General features: G+C 44.2%; 1 protein-coding gene across 1 annotated transcript in view; it reads left to right on the plus strand.

The window, feature by feature from the left end:
• Positions 1 to 14,079, plus strand: part of LOC143768545 (elastase-1-like) — a 133,338-nt gene extending 119,259 nt beyond the window's left edge. The window contains exon 6 of the mRNA XM_077257195.1: positions 11,189 to 14,079. Coding sequence (XP_077113310.1) covers positions 11,189 to 11,368 — 180 coding nt within the window. The 3' untranslated portion in view covers positions 11,369 to 14,079. The remainder of the gene's footprint in view (positions 1 to 11,188) is intronic.
• Positions 14,080 to 15,063: the final 984 nt, after the last annotated feature.

Genomic DNA, 15,063 nt, shown 5'->3' on the forward strand with positions numbered 1-15,063 from the left:
ATGTTGTTAAACCATTGACTGATTTGACTAAGAAGGGTGCTGATGTTGCTGATTGGTCCCCTGCTGCTGTGGAGGCCTTTCGGGAGCTTAAGCGCCGCTTTTCTTCCGCCCCTGTGTTGCGTCAGCCTGATGTTGCTCTTCCTTTTCAGGTTGAGGTCGACGCTTCTGAAATCGGAGCTGGGGCGGTTTTGTCGCAGAGAAGTTCCGATTGCTCCGTGATGAGACCTTGTGCTTTTTTCTTGCGTAAATTTTCGCCCGCCGAGCGGAATTATGATGTTGGGAATCGGGAGCTTTTGGCCATGAAGTGGGCTTTTGAGGAGTGGCGTCATTGGCTTGAGGGGGCTAGACATCAGGTGGTGGTATTGACTGACCACAAAAATCTAATTTATCTTGAGTCCGCCAGACGCCTGAATCCTAGACAGGCGCGCTGGTCGTTGTTTTTCTCTCGGTTTAATTTTGTGGTGTCCTACCTGCCGGGTTCTAAGAATGTTAAGGCGGATGCCCTTTCTAGGAGTTTTGAGCCTGACTCCCTTGGTAATTCTGAACCTACAGGTATCCTTAAGGATGGAGTGATATTGTCTGCCGTTTCTCCAGACCTGCGGCGGGCCTTGCAGGAGTTTCAGGCGGATAGACCTGATCGTTGCCCACCTGGTAGACTGTTTGTTCCTGATGATTGGACCAGTAAAGTCATTTCTGAGGTTCATTCTTCTGCGTTGGCAGGTCATCCTGGAATCTTTGGTACCAGGGATTTGGTGGCAAGGTCCTTCTGGTGGCCTTCCCTGTCTCGAGATGTGCGAGGCTTCGTGCAGTCTTGTGACGTTTGTGCTCGGGCCAAGCCTTGTTGTTCTCGGGCTAGTGGATTGTTGTTGCCCTTGCCTATCCCGAAGAGGCCCTGGACGCACATCTCGATGGATTTTATTTCGGATCTTCCTGTTTCTCAGAAGATGTCTGTCATCTGGGTGGTGTGTGATCGTTTCTCTAAGATGGTCCATTAGGTTCCCCTGCCTAAGTTGCCTTCTTCTTCCGAGTTGGTTCCTCTGTTTTTTCAAAATGTGGTCCGTTTGCATGGTATTCCGGAGAATATCGTTTCTGACAGAGGTACCCAATTCGTGTCTAGATTTTGGCGAGCATTCTGTGCTAGGATGGGCATAGATTTGTCTTTCTCGTCTGCTTTCCATCCTCAGACTAATGGCCAGACCGAGCGGACTAATGAGACCTTGGAGACATATTTGAGGTGTTTTGTGTCTGCAGATCAGGATGATTGGGTTGCTTTTTTGCCTTTAGCGGAGTTTGCCCTCAATAATCGGGCCAGTTCTGCCACCTTGGTGTCTCCCTTTTTCTGTAATTCGGGGTTTCATCCTCGATTTTCTTCTGGTCAGGTGGAATCTTCGGATTGTCCTGGAGTGGATGCTGTGGTGGAGAGGTTGCATCAGATTTGGGGGCAGGTAGTGGACAATTTGAAGTTGTCCCAGGAGAAGACTCAGCTTTTTGCCAACCGCCGGCGTCGGGTTGGTCCTCGGCTTTGTGTTGGGGACTTGGTGTGGTTGTCTTCTCGTTTTGTCCCCATGAGGGTTTCTTCTCCCAAGTTTAAGCCTCGGTTCATCGGCCCGTACAAGATATTGGAGATTCTTAACCCTGTGTCCTTCCGTTTGGACCTCCCTGCATCTTTTTCTATTCATAATGTTTTTCATCGGTCATTATTGCGCAGGTATGAGGTACCGGTTGTGCCTTCCGTTGAGCCTCCTGCTCCGGTGTTGGTTGAGGGCGAGTTGGAGTACGTTGTGGAAAAAATCTTGGACTCCCGTGTTTCCAGACGGAAACTCCAGTATCTGGTCAAATGGAAGGGATACGGTCAGGAGGATAATTCTTGGGTGACTGCCTCTGATGTTCATGCCTCCGATTTGGTCCGTGCCTTTCATAGGGCTCATCCTGATCGCCCTGGTGGTTCTGGTGAGGGTTCGGTGCCCCCTCCTTGAGGGGGGGGTACTGTTGTGAAATTGGATTTTGGGCTCCCCCGGTGGCCACTGGTGGAATTGAACTGGTGTGCATCATCCTCTCTGTCCACCTGTTTCCATCAGGATGTGGGAGTCGCTATTTAGCCTTGCTCCTCTGTCACTTCCATGCCGGTCAACATTGTAATCAGAAGCCTTTCTGTGCATGTTCCTGCTGCTAGACAACTCCCAGCTAAGTTGGACTTAGTCCTTGTTTGTTTTTGCATTTTGTTCCAGTTCACAGCTGTAGTTTCGTTTCTGTGTCTGGAAAGCTCTTGTGATCTGAAATTGCCACTCTGATGTTATGAGTTAATACTAGAGTCTTAAAGTAATTTCAGGATGGTATTTTGATAGGGTTTTCAGCTGACCATGAAAGTGCCCTTTCTGTCTTCCTGCTATCTAGTAAGCGGACCTCAATTTTGCTAAACCTATTTTCATACTACGTTTGTCATTTCATCTAAAATCACCGCCAATATTTGTGGGGGCCTCTGTCTGCCTTTCGGGGAAATTTCTCTAGAGGTGAGCCAGGACTATATTTTCCTCTGCCAGGATTAGTTAGTCCTCCGGCCGGCGCTGGGCGTCTAGGGATAAAACGCAGGCTACGCTACCCGGCTACTGTTAGTTGTGCGGCAGGTTTAGTTCATGGTCAGTTTAGTTTCCATCCTTCCAAGAGCTAGTTCGTATGTTTGCTGGGCTATGTTCTCTTGCCATTGAGAACCACAACACTCTGGGACCTTCATTTCCAAATCAAATACAAAATGTACTTTCATTTGAAAACAACACCTTGGACCACTGAGCAACAGTTCAATTCTTTTCAACATATATAAAAATCAACTTTTTAAAGCGAACCTGTCACCAGGTTTGGATACGGCCACTACCTTTCAGGGCTTATCTACAGCATTCCAACCAGAAAGATAAGAAAAATAACTTTTATTATACTCACCCAGGGGACAATCCGGTTTGATGGGTGTTGCAGGTCCAGGTCCAGCGCCTCCCATCTTCTTATGATCGCCGCCCTCCTGCCTGCTTCATTGCTCTCTGGCATCGCGCTCCTGTGCAGGTGTACTTATCTGCCCTGTTGAGGGCAGAGTAAAGTACTGCAGTGTGCAGGCACCGGAAAAGGTCAGAGAGGCCCAGCACACTGCAGTACTTTGCTCTGCCCTCTACAAAACAGATAAGTATGCCTGCGCAGGAGCGCGATGCCGGAGAGCCATGAAGAAAGCAGGAAGGCGGCAATCATTCTCGGTCAGGTGGCGTCATGAACACAAACTTTATTCATAAATCTCCTTAAAAGACCATTCCCTTTAATTGGGCGCCCAGTGCCACGGACCATGCCGCAGCCACCGTGATAGCCCCTTTAAGTACTGGACCCTGTATCAAGTACCCCACGGCCCTGGTGGGTGACTCACTTCCTCATATGAAGACTATTAACAACCCCTTATCGTGTCAGTCAGGCAGGGAGAAGATAGGCAATTCCTTCACATACAAAATGGCTTCCTGTTCTCAAGATGTCCGAACACCAATTGCCACTTCAAATTAAAACTATCTCACAGGACTTGGCTCCTCCCCTTCTATGTGATTGTAGAGCTGCCCTGGGGCGTTTTTCCAGAGCCTTCTGCATATTAACTGGGTCACCTGATCAAGACTGTGAGAAGATTAACCCCTTTTGTGATGTCTGTCAGCAGGTCTCACAATGTATTTAAAATGCACAGTCTACGTAAAAATTCACAGCATTTATATGAAAACACAATATACATCCGGTATCCCATGGAAATGGCCACATTGTGGGATACCACACATGTGGAAAAAAAACCACCTTTACATGTTAGGTATCCACACAACCGTAATACCCTGGCCTGGAGAATTCATTCAACAGGTTATTTTGTGTCAAACAAGAATAGTGCAAATATAAACAAAAAAAATACCCAAATTAAAAATTGCTTTTTTCCGTAGTTGCGCCACAGAAAAATGATTTACCATAAATTATAGAATATTTTATATGTACCCCAAAACAGTGTTACAATGTGTCCTACATAAAACAAAGCCTCATACCACCATGCAAATTAAAAAATAAAAAATATTCTGACTGCTGGAAGGATGAGAGGCAAAAATGAAAAAAAAAAAAAAAAAAAAAATTGGCCGGTCATTAAAGAAGTTGTCCACTACTAGGATAACCCCTTCTTAAATACTACATTCCCAATGCAGAATAAAAATACCTCATGCTCCCCCAATCTACCCGTGACATTCCAGCGATGTTGTGGCCGGGTCTCCTGAGGCTCATGTGACGTTGTTTATACCACATGATCACTGCAGTCAATCAGCGATAGCTCAAGGGCTGCTTCACACACACACATTTCCTTTCCAAGGTTCATTCAAAGGAAGTGAAAGCACAGGAGCTCAATGGTGACCACTGATTGGCAGCATTACTCGCATGGCATAACAATATCACATAATCCTTGGGAGACCCAACTTCAACGGAACAGCACCAATACGGGTGATCAGTGTAGTGTATTTTATTTTACATTGGGAATATATTATTTAAGAAGGGGTTGTCCTATTGGGGATAACCCATTTAAGGCCCATGCAGATCTGGTAGTGGACAATCACTTTAAGGCCCATGCAGGCCTGATTAGTAAGGGATTAATGCAATACTCGGAAAATGTTGGTCGGACCAACATTTCTAGGAAGACTTTCAAGTTTTCAACATTAGTTATAATGGCTCTAACTTCATTGGCGTTAGACCCTAAAAGTGCCCTCACTGATGAGATAACTGCCAAACAGTTCAGCTGATGGCTGTCCTGACTTGGTTTGGTCAAGCATGCGTATTTTCAAATGGGAGAGGAGGGTAAATTGTTGCCAGACTCCTCTGATGGCAGCTTATCGGATGTTGAAATTCAACGTCCCAATTCTTTTCTTTCCTGATATCAGTCTGGGAGAGTTAGGAGGCTCCATTACACATTCATTGGTTGTTCAGCTCCTCTGAATTATCTGATTTCAGTCAACTATGATGTCTGAAAGTGCTGCCCAATGCACTGCAATATGTATCAGGCACTGGCTGTACGATCTCAGTCAGGTATTTTTGACTCTGAAACACTGCAGCATTCCAGAGAAAAACATACTTTCAACAGACACCAGGGACCAAGCTGGTCAGCTGACAGGCTCACTTTAATGTATATAAGGGAGCTAATCAATAGCATTAATTCTCTTACTAACTTTTTTTGATCATAGGATAGTATACGCTTATTCAGATCATTCATCATTAGAGTTGAGCTAATATGTACGGAATCGGTCGCTGTATATGAATTTGCCATATTGGTACCATATTGCTACCATATTCGTACCGAATTTATGTTTGCCGATCGATTCTGAACATATTTGGTAATTTCTACTTCCATTGACTCCAATTACGATCGGAGGTGAATATTGTATTTACAATATTCGCCGAACGTCATTGGAGGTTGTGTCGGACTCAAAGAGGCACAGCAGAAACCGGCAGGACAGCTGGACTTTAATTTTGAAAAATTAACTCTATTCATCATACCTTACATTGCTGGAGTTTCATACTCATCCTGGTCCATGAAGAACATTACTTATATATTTATGTTTTTTCTAACCACTGGTCCATAAAATAGAAAGATACAGATACATCATACATTCCTCACAGAATATAATAAATTGTATTTGCAAAGTCAAAAAACAAAATCGCTTTGTTTCCTTAAATTCACAGAGAACATCTCTGGATTCCCCAATTATCACACTCCTTTCCATCAGTACTCATGGTTAAACTACAAGAGATTCTCCGCTATCTATATATACCTTTACCCATTTATTTTCACTTACTCAGACCTTTCGGCATTCTCGCTGGTTTTCAGCTAATACAGGGGATAATACACAACCACTGTCATACCAAGGACTGGAGTAAATTCTTGGGACGCTTACGTAGGCCAAAATGGTGACTCATCCTGCAATAAAAGCCCTTTACATAGTTTTGTCAGCAGAAATTAGGAAGTTATGGAGCTCAGAATATGGTAACATCAAAACATGATTGTCTAAGTATTTCTAAAAGTACAGTAGGTGTTGTAAAACATAAAAAGCTATTTCAATTTGGCATCACCATAATCATACTGTCCAAGTTCCCGTGTCAGTAATAATTTACAGGGTTCTAAATACAGAACCCTTAAAACAATATTGAAGTTATTTTTTCCCCCACTCATCACTGTAGTGCAGCAGTAGCACCGTACACAGTGAAGAGGCGGTGACCCACAAAGTTCGAACACCAAACGTTCCTTTAATGTGTTACTTCACACAGAAAGGTTCCAATCCACACAATTCCATATAACTTCAGTGCCCATTTCACAGCACTACAAACCATACGGCTTCAGATTACAGTCACTAAACAGGCCGGACTTCCCTTTGTCCAGTTTCCCAGGGCGACCGCTCGCCGTGACCAAGTCTCTTACACACAGCTTTACATGTCGCAGGCACTGCACACGCCAGTCCTCCTCTGACTAGTCCTGCACCACTGTATCACAGTCTCTTTAGTCACACAGCCGTACACAGTCCAGGATATCCTCCAGATCGCAGCCGGGTACCATATCCACCTGTGTTGCAATCGTTACACACGCCAGTCCTCCTTTGGGCACAGGACATCCACCTCCAGTTCACCTCTGGGCACAGGACAACCACATCCGCGACCAGTTACCGTGGGTGACTTGCATAGCTGTGGACGCAAGCAACAACTCACTCTGGCCTTGACACACCTGAGGCTCCTGAGACACCTCAGACTCACTAAAACCTCACTAACCCTTTCCTGCAGGGCGTTTAACAAACAAACCTGTGGCTTCCTGCCACATGGAAAACCTGGAGCGGAATGGAACAGACTGCAACACTATCATACTGCAGTCTGTTTCAAAACACATTCCAGAGCCAGTTTTTCCTACATCTGTCTTGGACAACAGCATGTCCAAGACTACACTTATTTTTAATTATTTTTAAACTGTATTGCAGTCACCGCTACGCCCGTGACTGCCTTGCACACCTATGGACTTTATATGCTCCCATGCGCATCCTGAGTAGGACACACAGCAACCCCTACCTGTGAGATTGGTCACTTCTTCACTATTGCAATCATAGCTACACCTGCAACTGCAATACCCCCTCATGGCCTCACTACACCTCTGTGTGCATTCTGGGGAGGGCATACAGCGCCCCCTAGCTGTAACAAGGGTCACTGCCTCACAAATCCCCCCCCCATTTATACCTGTTTGGTTGAATACTTGTTACCCCTGCCTTCGGGCCCCTGGTACCGGTTCCTCCGTACCCTTACCCGTGCCTCAGTGACTATGCCATGCTGAAATGTCACGGTCCGCACCGGCAACTCCGAGCATTACGCTGCACCTCAACCTAAGCCTCCCAATACTGCCATCTAGCAAGCGTTCTCTCTATTTTACCCTGACCCCCAGCCACTTCCTGAGGGTTCCTTGTGCGCACATCCCCAGTCGCCTCGGTGACCACACACTCCCAGATCTTCCCAGCACCCTTTCTATTTGCGCATTTCTTATACCTGCGTCTCCGTGTGGGACCCTGGACCTGAGCTGTCTCGAACTTACCAGGGAACACCTCCAGCTCAGGGTTCAGTTGGGTCCCCAGACCTCTACTGCCACAACCTCTAGGGGGAGCCTATCAGGGTTACACTCTGTCCCTAAGTTGGCGACCCCTGTGGCAGACATCTTAGCATCTTCGGGTTCTATGCCCGAAACAACATTTTCAGTTTCTCCTGCCATTACCTCTAGGGGGAGCCTATTGGGATTATACTCTGTCCCTAGGTTGGTGACCCCTATGGCAGGTATCTCAACATCTTTGGGTTCGGCACCCGGCACAACATTTTCCGAGAAGGTTGACCCTGTCTCCCACAGGGACCAAAACAGGGGCAAGTTTCTCCTCAACACAGTCCCACACGGCGTGGAAAAATTAACCTCTACAGTTGGATATTTATGGGCTTTCCCATCAATTCCCATCACCTTCACTTTCTGTCCTTTGGGGTTGCCCCAGGTAACAAGTGACCTATGTACCAAAGCCACATTATTCTCCGTGTCCAGGAGAGCCTCTGTTCGGCACCTGTTCACGAATACCTGGCACAATTGCGGTTCCCTGCCGGGTGTGCCCCTAGTGGTGATACAGACTGGCTGGGCACACATAGACTCATGGCAAGTGTTCCCGTGGCCCATGGGCTTAGATGTCACCGAACAGTTACTAGCCCCATGCCCAGGCTCTGGTGTAATGTCCTGAGTGGGTTTATACCGCTCAATCAATTCTATCAGTAGTTCCAGGGTGCCTAGGTCCCTCAGCCCGACTCAATGCGCGGCAGTGCCAGCACCATCCGAACAACCACGATTCTCTCCATCATCTCATACGGGGAAAAAACTCTGGCTGGAGCCACTCCTCCACCAACTGCAACAAGTCATTTGCCTGAGACCTGGCGGGTCGAGACTCTATATAGGGCCACTGATACACCCAATGATCACCCCTCACCTTAGGGGTCTCTTCATGACACTGCTGATTGCCCCTCACCTCGGGGTCTCCTCTTTACATCGCTGACCGCCCCTCACCTCAGGGGTCTCCTCGTTACAATGCTGAAGCTCTGCTAGCTTCCAATGTAGCACATCTTGCTGCCGCTGCTGCAACTTCAGCATCTCTTGCTGCTGCTGCCACTGCAACACCACTTGCTGCTGCTGTTGGAACAGCAGCTCCTGGTGCTGCTGAATGAGGACCAACTCCTTCACAAGCTCCTCCATTTCTCCAGCAGACTTGCTCAATGCTCTGCAGCATGCTTTGGGTATGCCTCAGTTCACACTGTCCACATTCTCCACCATGTGTAGTGCAGCGGTAGCACCGTACACAGTGAAGAGGCAGTGACCCACAAAGTTCAAACACAAAACTTTCCTTTAATGTGTTACTTCACACAGAAAGGTTCCAATCCACACAATTGCATATAACTTCAGTGCCTGTTTCACAGCACTACATACCATACAGCTTCATATTACAGTCACTAAACAAGCCGGACTTCCCTTTGTGCAGTTTCCCTGGGTGACTGCACTCCGTGACCAAGTCTCTTACACACAGCTTTACATGTCGCCAGTCCTCGTCCTCCTCTGACTAGTTCCTGTGGGTGTCCTGCACCGCTGTATCACAGTCTCTTTACTCACACAGCCATAGTGTCCAGGATATCCTCTGGATTTCAGCCGGGCACCATATCCACCTGTGTTGCAATCGTTACACACACCAGTCTTCCTTCGGGCATAGCTGTGTACACTGCGAGTGTTAGTCCTATTGGCTCTGCTCGCACCTCAGACTTACTAAGACCTCACTAACCCTTTCCTGCAGGGCTTAAAACAAACAAACCTGTGGCTTCGTGCCACATGGAAAACCTGGACCGGAATGGCACAGACTGCAACACTATCATACTGCAGTCTGTTTCAAACACACATTCCAGAGCCAGTTTTTCCTACATCTCTCTTGGACAACAGCATGTCCAAGACTATACTTATTTTTATTATTTCTAAACTGCGTTGCAGTCACCGCTACGCCCGAGATTGCCATGCACACCTATGGACTTCATACGCTCCCATGCACATCCTGGGGAGGACACACAGCGACCCCTACCTGTGACATTGGTCACTTATTCACTATTGCAATCATAGCTATGCCTGCAACTGCAATACCCCCTCATGACCTCACTACACCTCCAGGAACATTCTGGTGAGAAGATATAGCGCCCCCTAGCTGTAACAGGGGTCACTGCCTCACATCACGCAAAAAAACCCTCAAAAGTTTAATTGATACCCCAAAATGTTGTCATAGTCCAATTCAATAATGGCCTAGGAAATTAATATACACAATTTTTCACCCCAAAATTTGCTACACCGCATAGGTGACCTCCGTACAGTTAGCAGAGATGATGACATTTTGGACCCCGGTCCTGCACATTAGACTAGTGAGAAAGCTAAAGTTTACCCAACACTGTAGCACAGATATTGTTAGGATACTGGTGGTACATTTCTGGAATCCGATGGTCGGAGACTCACGCGCAGTAACAACAAGTGTAGTTTGAGTTTTCGGTTGTAGCAATTTTTAGGAAATAATCCAGAGAGTAGTGGGAATAGTCTGGGTAAGACAATTCTAGGAGCTGGAGACTGGAATTAGACTGAAGCCTAGACACAAAACTCAGGCAATGAGTGAGAGTTAACAGAAATAAACACTTGAAATAGATCACTCTCTTTGTAATGACTCTATAATATATGTGTTTCATTTTTTGTATTGAACTGAAAATTATTCTAATAATAATAATCTAATAATAATAATCTAATTTAGTGAGAGGCACTTGTATATAGGCACTTCAAAACCACATCAAAGGAAAATGTGTAAAATTTCTAGCTAAACTAAGTATTCTACCATGCTTAAAAAATAAGTATGTAAAGCAAATGTAAAGTGGACATATAGGTAAACTTATTTATTAAACATTTTGTGCTGTATTACTGTTTTAATGGCTTAAAAATTGAAAGTTTAAAGATTGCTAATTTTCTACATTTCTTTGGCAAATTTAAGATGTTTTCCTAGATAAAGGCAAAGAATAGAGGCCTAAATTTAGCACTAACATAAGTCTCAGAATCGATGGGACAGATAGAAGCATTCAAAAGTTTATATACATAAAGTAACATATATCAGATTGTCAGATTTGAAAAAAAGGGCTGTATCCTGATACAAAACAGCCAAAACTTTAAGTGGCAGGAAAGGTTTAGTCCACTGAACTAACACATATTAAAGAGCTAGCAATTGCTTTTCAATACAATATTGAAATTAAGAAATAAAATGAACAATCTTGTAGCAATATTTAAAAAAATCAGTAGGGTAGACGCAATGGGAAATTATTCTATTTTTTAAGGATATGTTGACTTCCCATAGTCTGCTTTGGATAAGCTGGCTATAAACTGTTAGACAGGTAAGATGGGTGTGTCATTAAAGCTCCGACTTCACCGACAAAACTTTGAAATAAAACGTTCTTGTTCCAAATGCTTGTGGAACTCTTAAATATGTAGTAAATTTCTCATATGCCTTTTGAATTTTGAGGGGATTTATACTGCATACCATTATCATAACATGCAGAAGCATACATGACATGAAGACTTTGTTGTCTACAGGGTGACTCAGGAGGGCCTCTTGTATGTCAAAATGGACGAGAAAGATGGGAAGTCCATGGTATCGTCAGCTTCGGACCCATAGGTTGCACAGTAGAGAACAAACCAAGTGTCTTCACTAGGACTTCAACATATATACCTTGGATTGAGGCCACAAGGATTCGCGATTTCTTCTTACACTAACAGAAGGAGCAAATGCAAAAGTTCAAAGTTGGCATCTGTTCAAATCTTGGATTGTAAAAGGGATTTATGCTTTTTTTTCTTCATAGCAAGGATTTAGTCTTATCAAACAAAACAACTTGTATCTTGTATGGAAACTATCTTCAGCAATGTTCAAGTTGCAGTTGTGTATAGTATGAAAGATAAGTGTAAAACAAAAGTGGAAAATAAGACCTGCGTTTTTATGAGGAGTGAGGGTGTTGGAGGCAGTCGCCGAGAGTGGGGGATGGTTTCCTTAGGTATTTAATGCTATAGGGCCATAAAATTTCACCCATAGCCATCACTACCTCTTCTTTTTGAAGCAGTGCAGACACACAGTGAGCGCCTGCCCAGTGGCCAGTGAACTAGATGCTAGCCAGTGGCAGCTTTGAAATCTTATTTGGTGTCACAGGTTCCTATGCAAAGTGCAGCACTCAAGATAAGTCCATTATTGGCTGCTACGCTCTGCAATAAGCAATGACTGAGATGATAAAGCTCTCAGTAAAATTAAGTGAGTTTTGTCATCTTGGTCACTGTCTGTGCAAAGCACAGCAGTCAATGACAATCTCATCTTGACTGTTGTGCTTTGCATCAGCAGCGACCAGGATTGCGAAAACCTGCACTATGCCCTCCCACAAGCTCCCATACAATTTAAAATACTAAAGAGCAACAGCTAATTGCAGACTTAAAAGATCATGCTGCTGGATTTCTAGTGCTCTTTATGTATTATTATAATCTTGTTTCATAAAGCACCAGCATTTTATATAGCACTCCTATTAAATGTCATTATTAGGAGCAGGCGCTTTGGCATGAATTTGAATTTTATGTCTACATAAGTGCACAGATGATACCACATCTGAATGTCTATAAAATATTGTAGAATTTTAAACCGTATCTTACCAAACAAAATTTGTTAAGGCAGGTATTTTTTATCAATATTTACCCAACTACTTGCTACATTTTTTTAAAAAAATTCACCTTATGCGAGAAAACTATAAAATCTTAGGAGTAGAGATGAGCCGATCGTTTGAAATTTGAATTCTCCAACTTTGCCAAATTTTCCCCAGAAGACTTAATTCACAGTGACCATAAGAGTTTCCACTCTACAGCAGAGAGAGAGGACCCCACTGGCCATAAGAGCTTACACTCTACTGCGAAAAGAGAGAGAGAGAGGACCCAGCTGACCCAAGGAGCTTGCACTACACAGGAGAGAGAAGGGACCCCACTGACCATAAGAGCTTACGCTCTACAGGAGAACGGGAGGACCCCACTGACCATAAAAGCTTACACTCTACAGCAGAGAGAGAGAGGACTCCACTGACCATAAGAGCTTACACTCTACAGGAGAGAGAAAGGACCCCACTGACCATAAGAGCTTACACTCTACAGGAGAAAGAGAGTACCACACTGGACATAAGAGCTTACACTCTACAGCAGAGAGAGTGAGAGGACCCCACTGACCATAAGAGCTTACACTCTACAGCAGAGAGAGTGAGAGGACCCCACTGACCATAAGAGCTTACACTCTACAGCAGAGAGAGTGAGAGGACCCCACTGACCATAAGAGCTTACACTTTACTGCGAAGAGAGAGAGCAGACCCAGCTGACCCAAGGAGCTTACACTCTACAGCAGAGAGAACAAGGACCCCGCTGACCATAAGAGATTATAATCTATAGAAGCAAGAGAGCCAGAGGACCCCGCTGACTATAAGAGCTTACACTTTACATGAGCGAGAGATTACCCCCTGATAACAGCTTACACTCTACACGAGAGATTTACCCAGTGATTCTGAATATGGAAAACAACTCTGCTGTAGCAACTGTGCTTCACTGGGAACCGCTGATCTCACATGGCCGAGGTACTGACCACCATTCTACAAAGCATGATAATCTGTAAAATATCATAGCTTGAATTGAATCTCAGAATGTTCGAATTCACAGAAATCTGCAAATTTCATAAAATTCAACTCAAACCTGATCCTTTGCAAAATGTTTCACTCATCTCTACTTAGTATATTCACTTACATGGGTTGCTTTTTGTCTTAAATTAATGTATTTGGGGGCTAAAAATCATTTTAGCAATTAGGTTTCATCAAAAATGTTGCACCATTATTCTGCTATAGTCTCTGTGTTGTAGTATGTATTACTGGCTGCAGAATGAGTTATCTAAGGGTATGTTCCCACGGTCAGTAAAAGCTGCAGGATGGACGCTGTGTACATCCACACTGTCCAATCGGCAGCGTCAAGATGTTACAGCATAGTGGATGGGATTTCAAGAAATCGCATGTCCACTGTGCGTTCAGAGACGCCTGCGGCTCATCTGTGAACACGGACTTGCAGAGCGTCTTTCCTGACTGCAGCATGTCTATTTATCTTGCGGAGATGCTCAGTCTCCACAAGATAAATTTCACCCATACAATGTATTGGACGCGGTGAATCCGCACGGTTCAATGAACACATGCGGAATCACCTGTGTTCAATAGCCGGCAACGCTTGGGATGCAGCGGACATGTGCTTCATCCAAAGTGCTGCCAATTACTGACCGTGTGCACATACCCTAAGAATCTGAGTGTGAGCTTATTCTGATGAGGGGTTTGTAGCTCTTTTATCTGTCTTTTTCTGACCTGCTCTCAGCAGCTTTATGACCACTGACCATATCCAAGTTCAAGGTTCAGGGAATTAAAGAGCCTGTAAAGGCCAATTGAAAAAATAATTTTTAGCCCCAAATACATGCATTTTAAGTGAAAAAAAAATGGCCTTAAAAGTGGACAACTAATTTAAGACCAGCTCATTTTAAACAAAACATTAATAGTGTAAGATGTGCCAAACTTATTAATAGGCGCAAAATTTAGTACATCATGAGTAGCCAATATGCAAAATCTGAAATCGATGGCAGCTATGAGCTGAGCTGGAATAGATTTCTGCTACAATTTGCGCAGTTTAAGGCATAAATCATAGTAGATCGACCAGGAGCCCCAACCTGTCACAATAAACTCCATTCACCTTTTAGAAAGCTAGCAAGAGCGACACAAGGTGGGTTAAAAAAATTCTGTGACTTATTAATGCCAAAAAGCTGGTGTAGGGTCTTTCATAGATGCCCCAAAACTTTTCCCAAGAAAAGCAGTTAACAAGATCAATCGTTTCACAGGTCTGCAAAAAAAATTTTTTCAAGAGCTGTTTTGGTTATTCCACGTAATCTTTATGTTTTTAGGTGCGCTGAATCCGAAAATGACCTCCGTTTTCTCATAGGACATCACGTTTTCGGACAATTTAAGTAACTATGTTAAATAAGACACTACCGCAAAATAAATGAAAATAGACTCATAAAATTAATTTTTTATTACAAATGTTTCATGAAAATCATTTTTTAACTGCAATGAGCTCACTAACACACACTAAAATTGATTCTTCTTCCCTGTGAGGCTTCTCTTGGTACATTCACGCTTGTGAGTAGCATCTGGAATGTCTCACTGAAGCATCCAACAGAAGTCTGCCATCATTGTAATGCTCCATCTTCCCTGGTATCTTCTTTCCATCTCTTTAATGTCCTGGCAGAATCGTTCAGGTGGGAATGGAGGAAATGCACTTTCAAACTCATCAGGCAGCCTAAAGATTGAAATGCATTCAGCATTCGTCCGACGATTTTTTTGTAGTCAGGGTCTTTGTTATTGCCTACAAAT

The sequence above is a fragment of the Ranitomeya variabilis genome, chromosome 4, assembly GCF_051348905.1.
Source record: "Ranitomeya variabilis isolate aRanVar5 chromosome 4, aRanVar5.hap1, whole genome shotgun sequence".
NCBI classification, from domain to species: Eukaryota; Metazoa; Chordata; class Amphibia; order Anura; family Dendrobatidae; genus Ranitomeya; species Ranitomeya variabilis.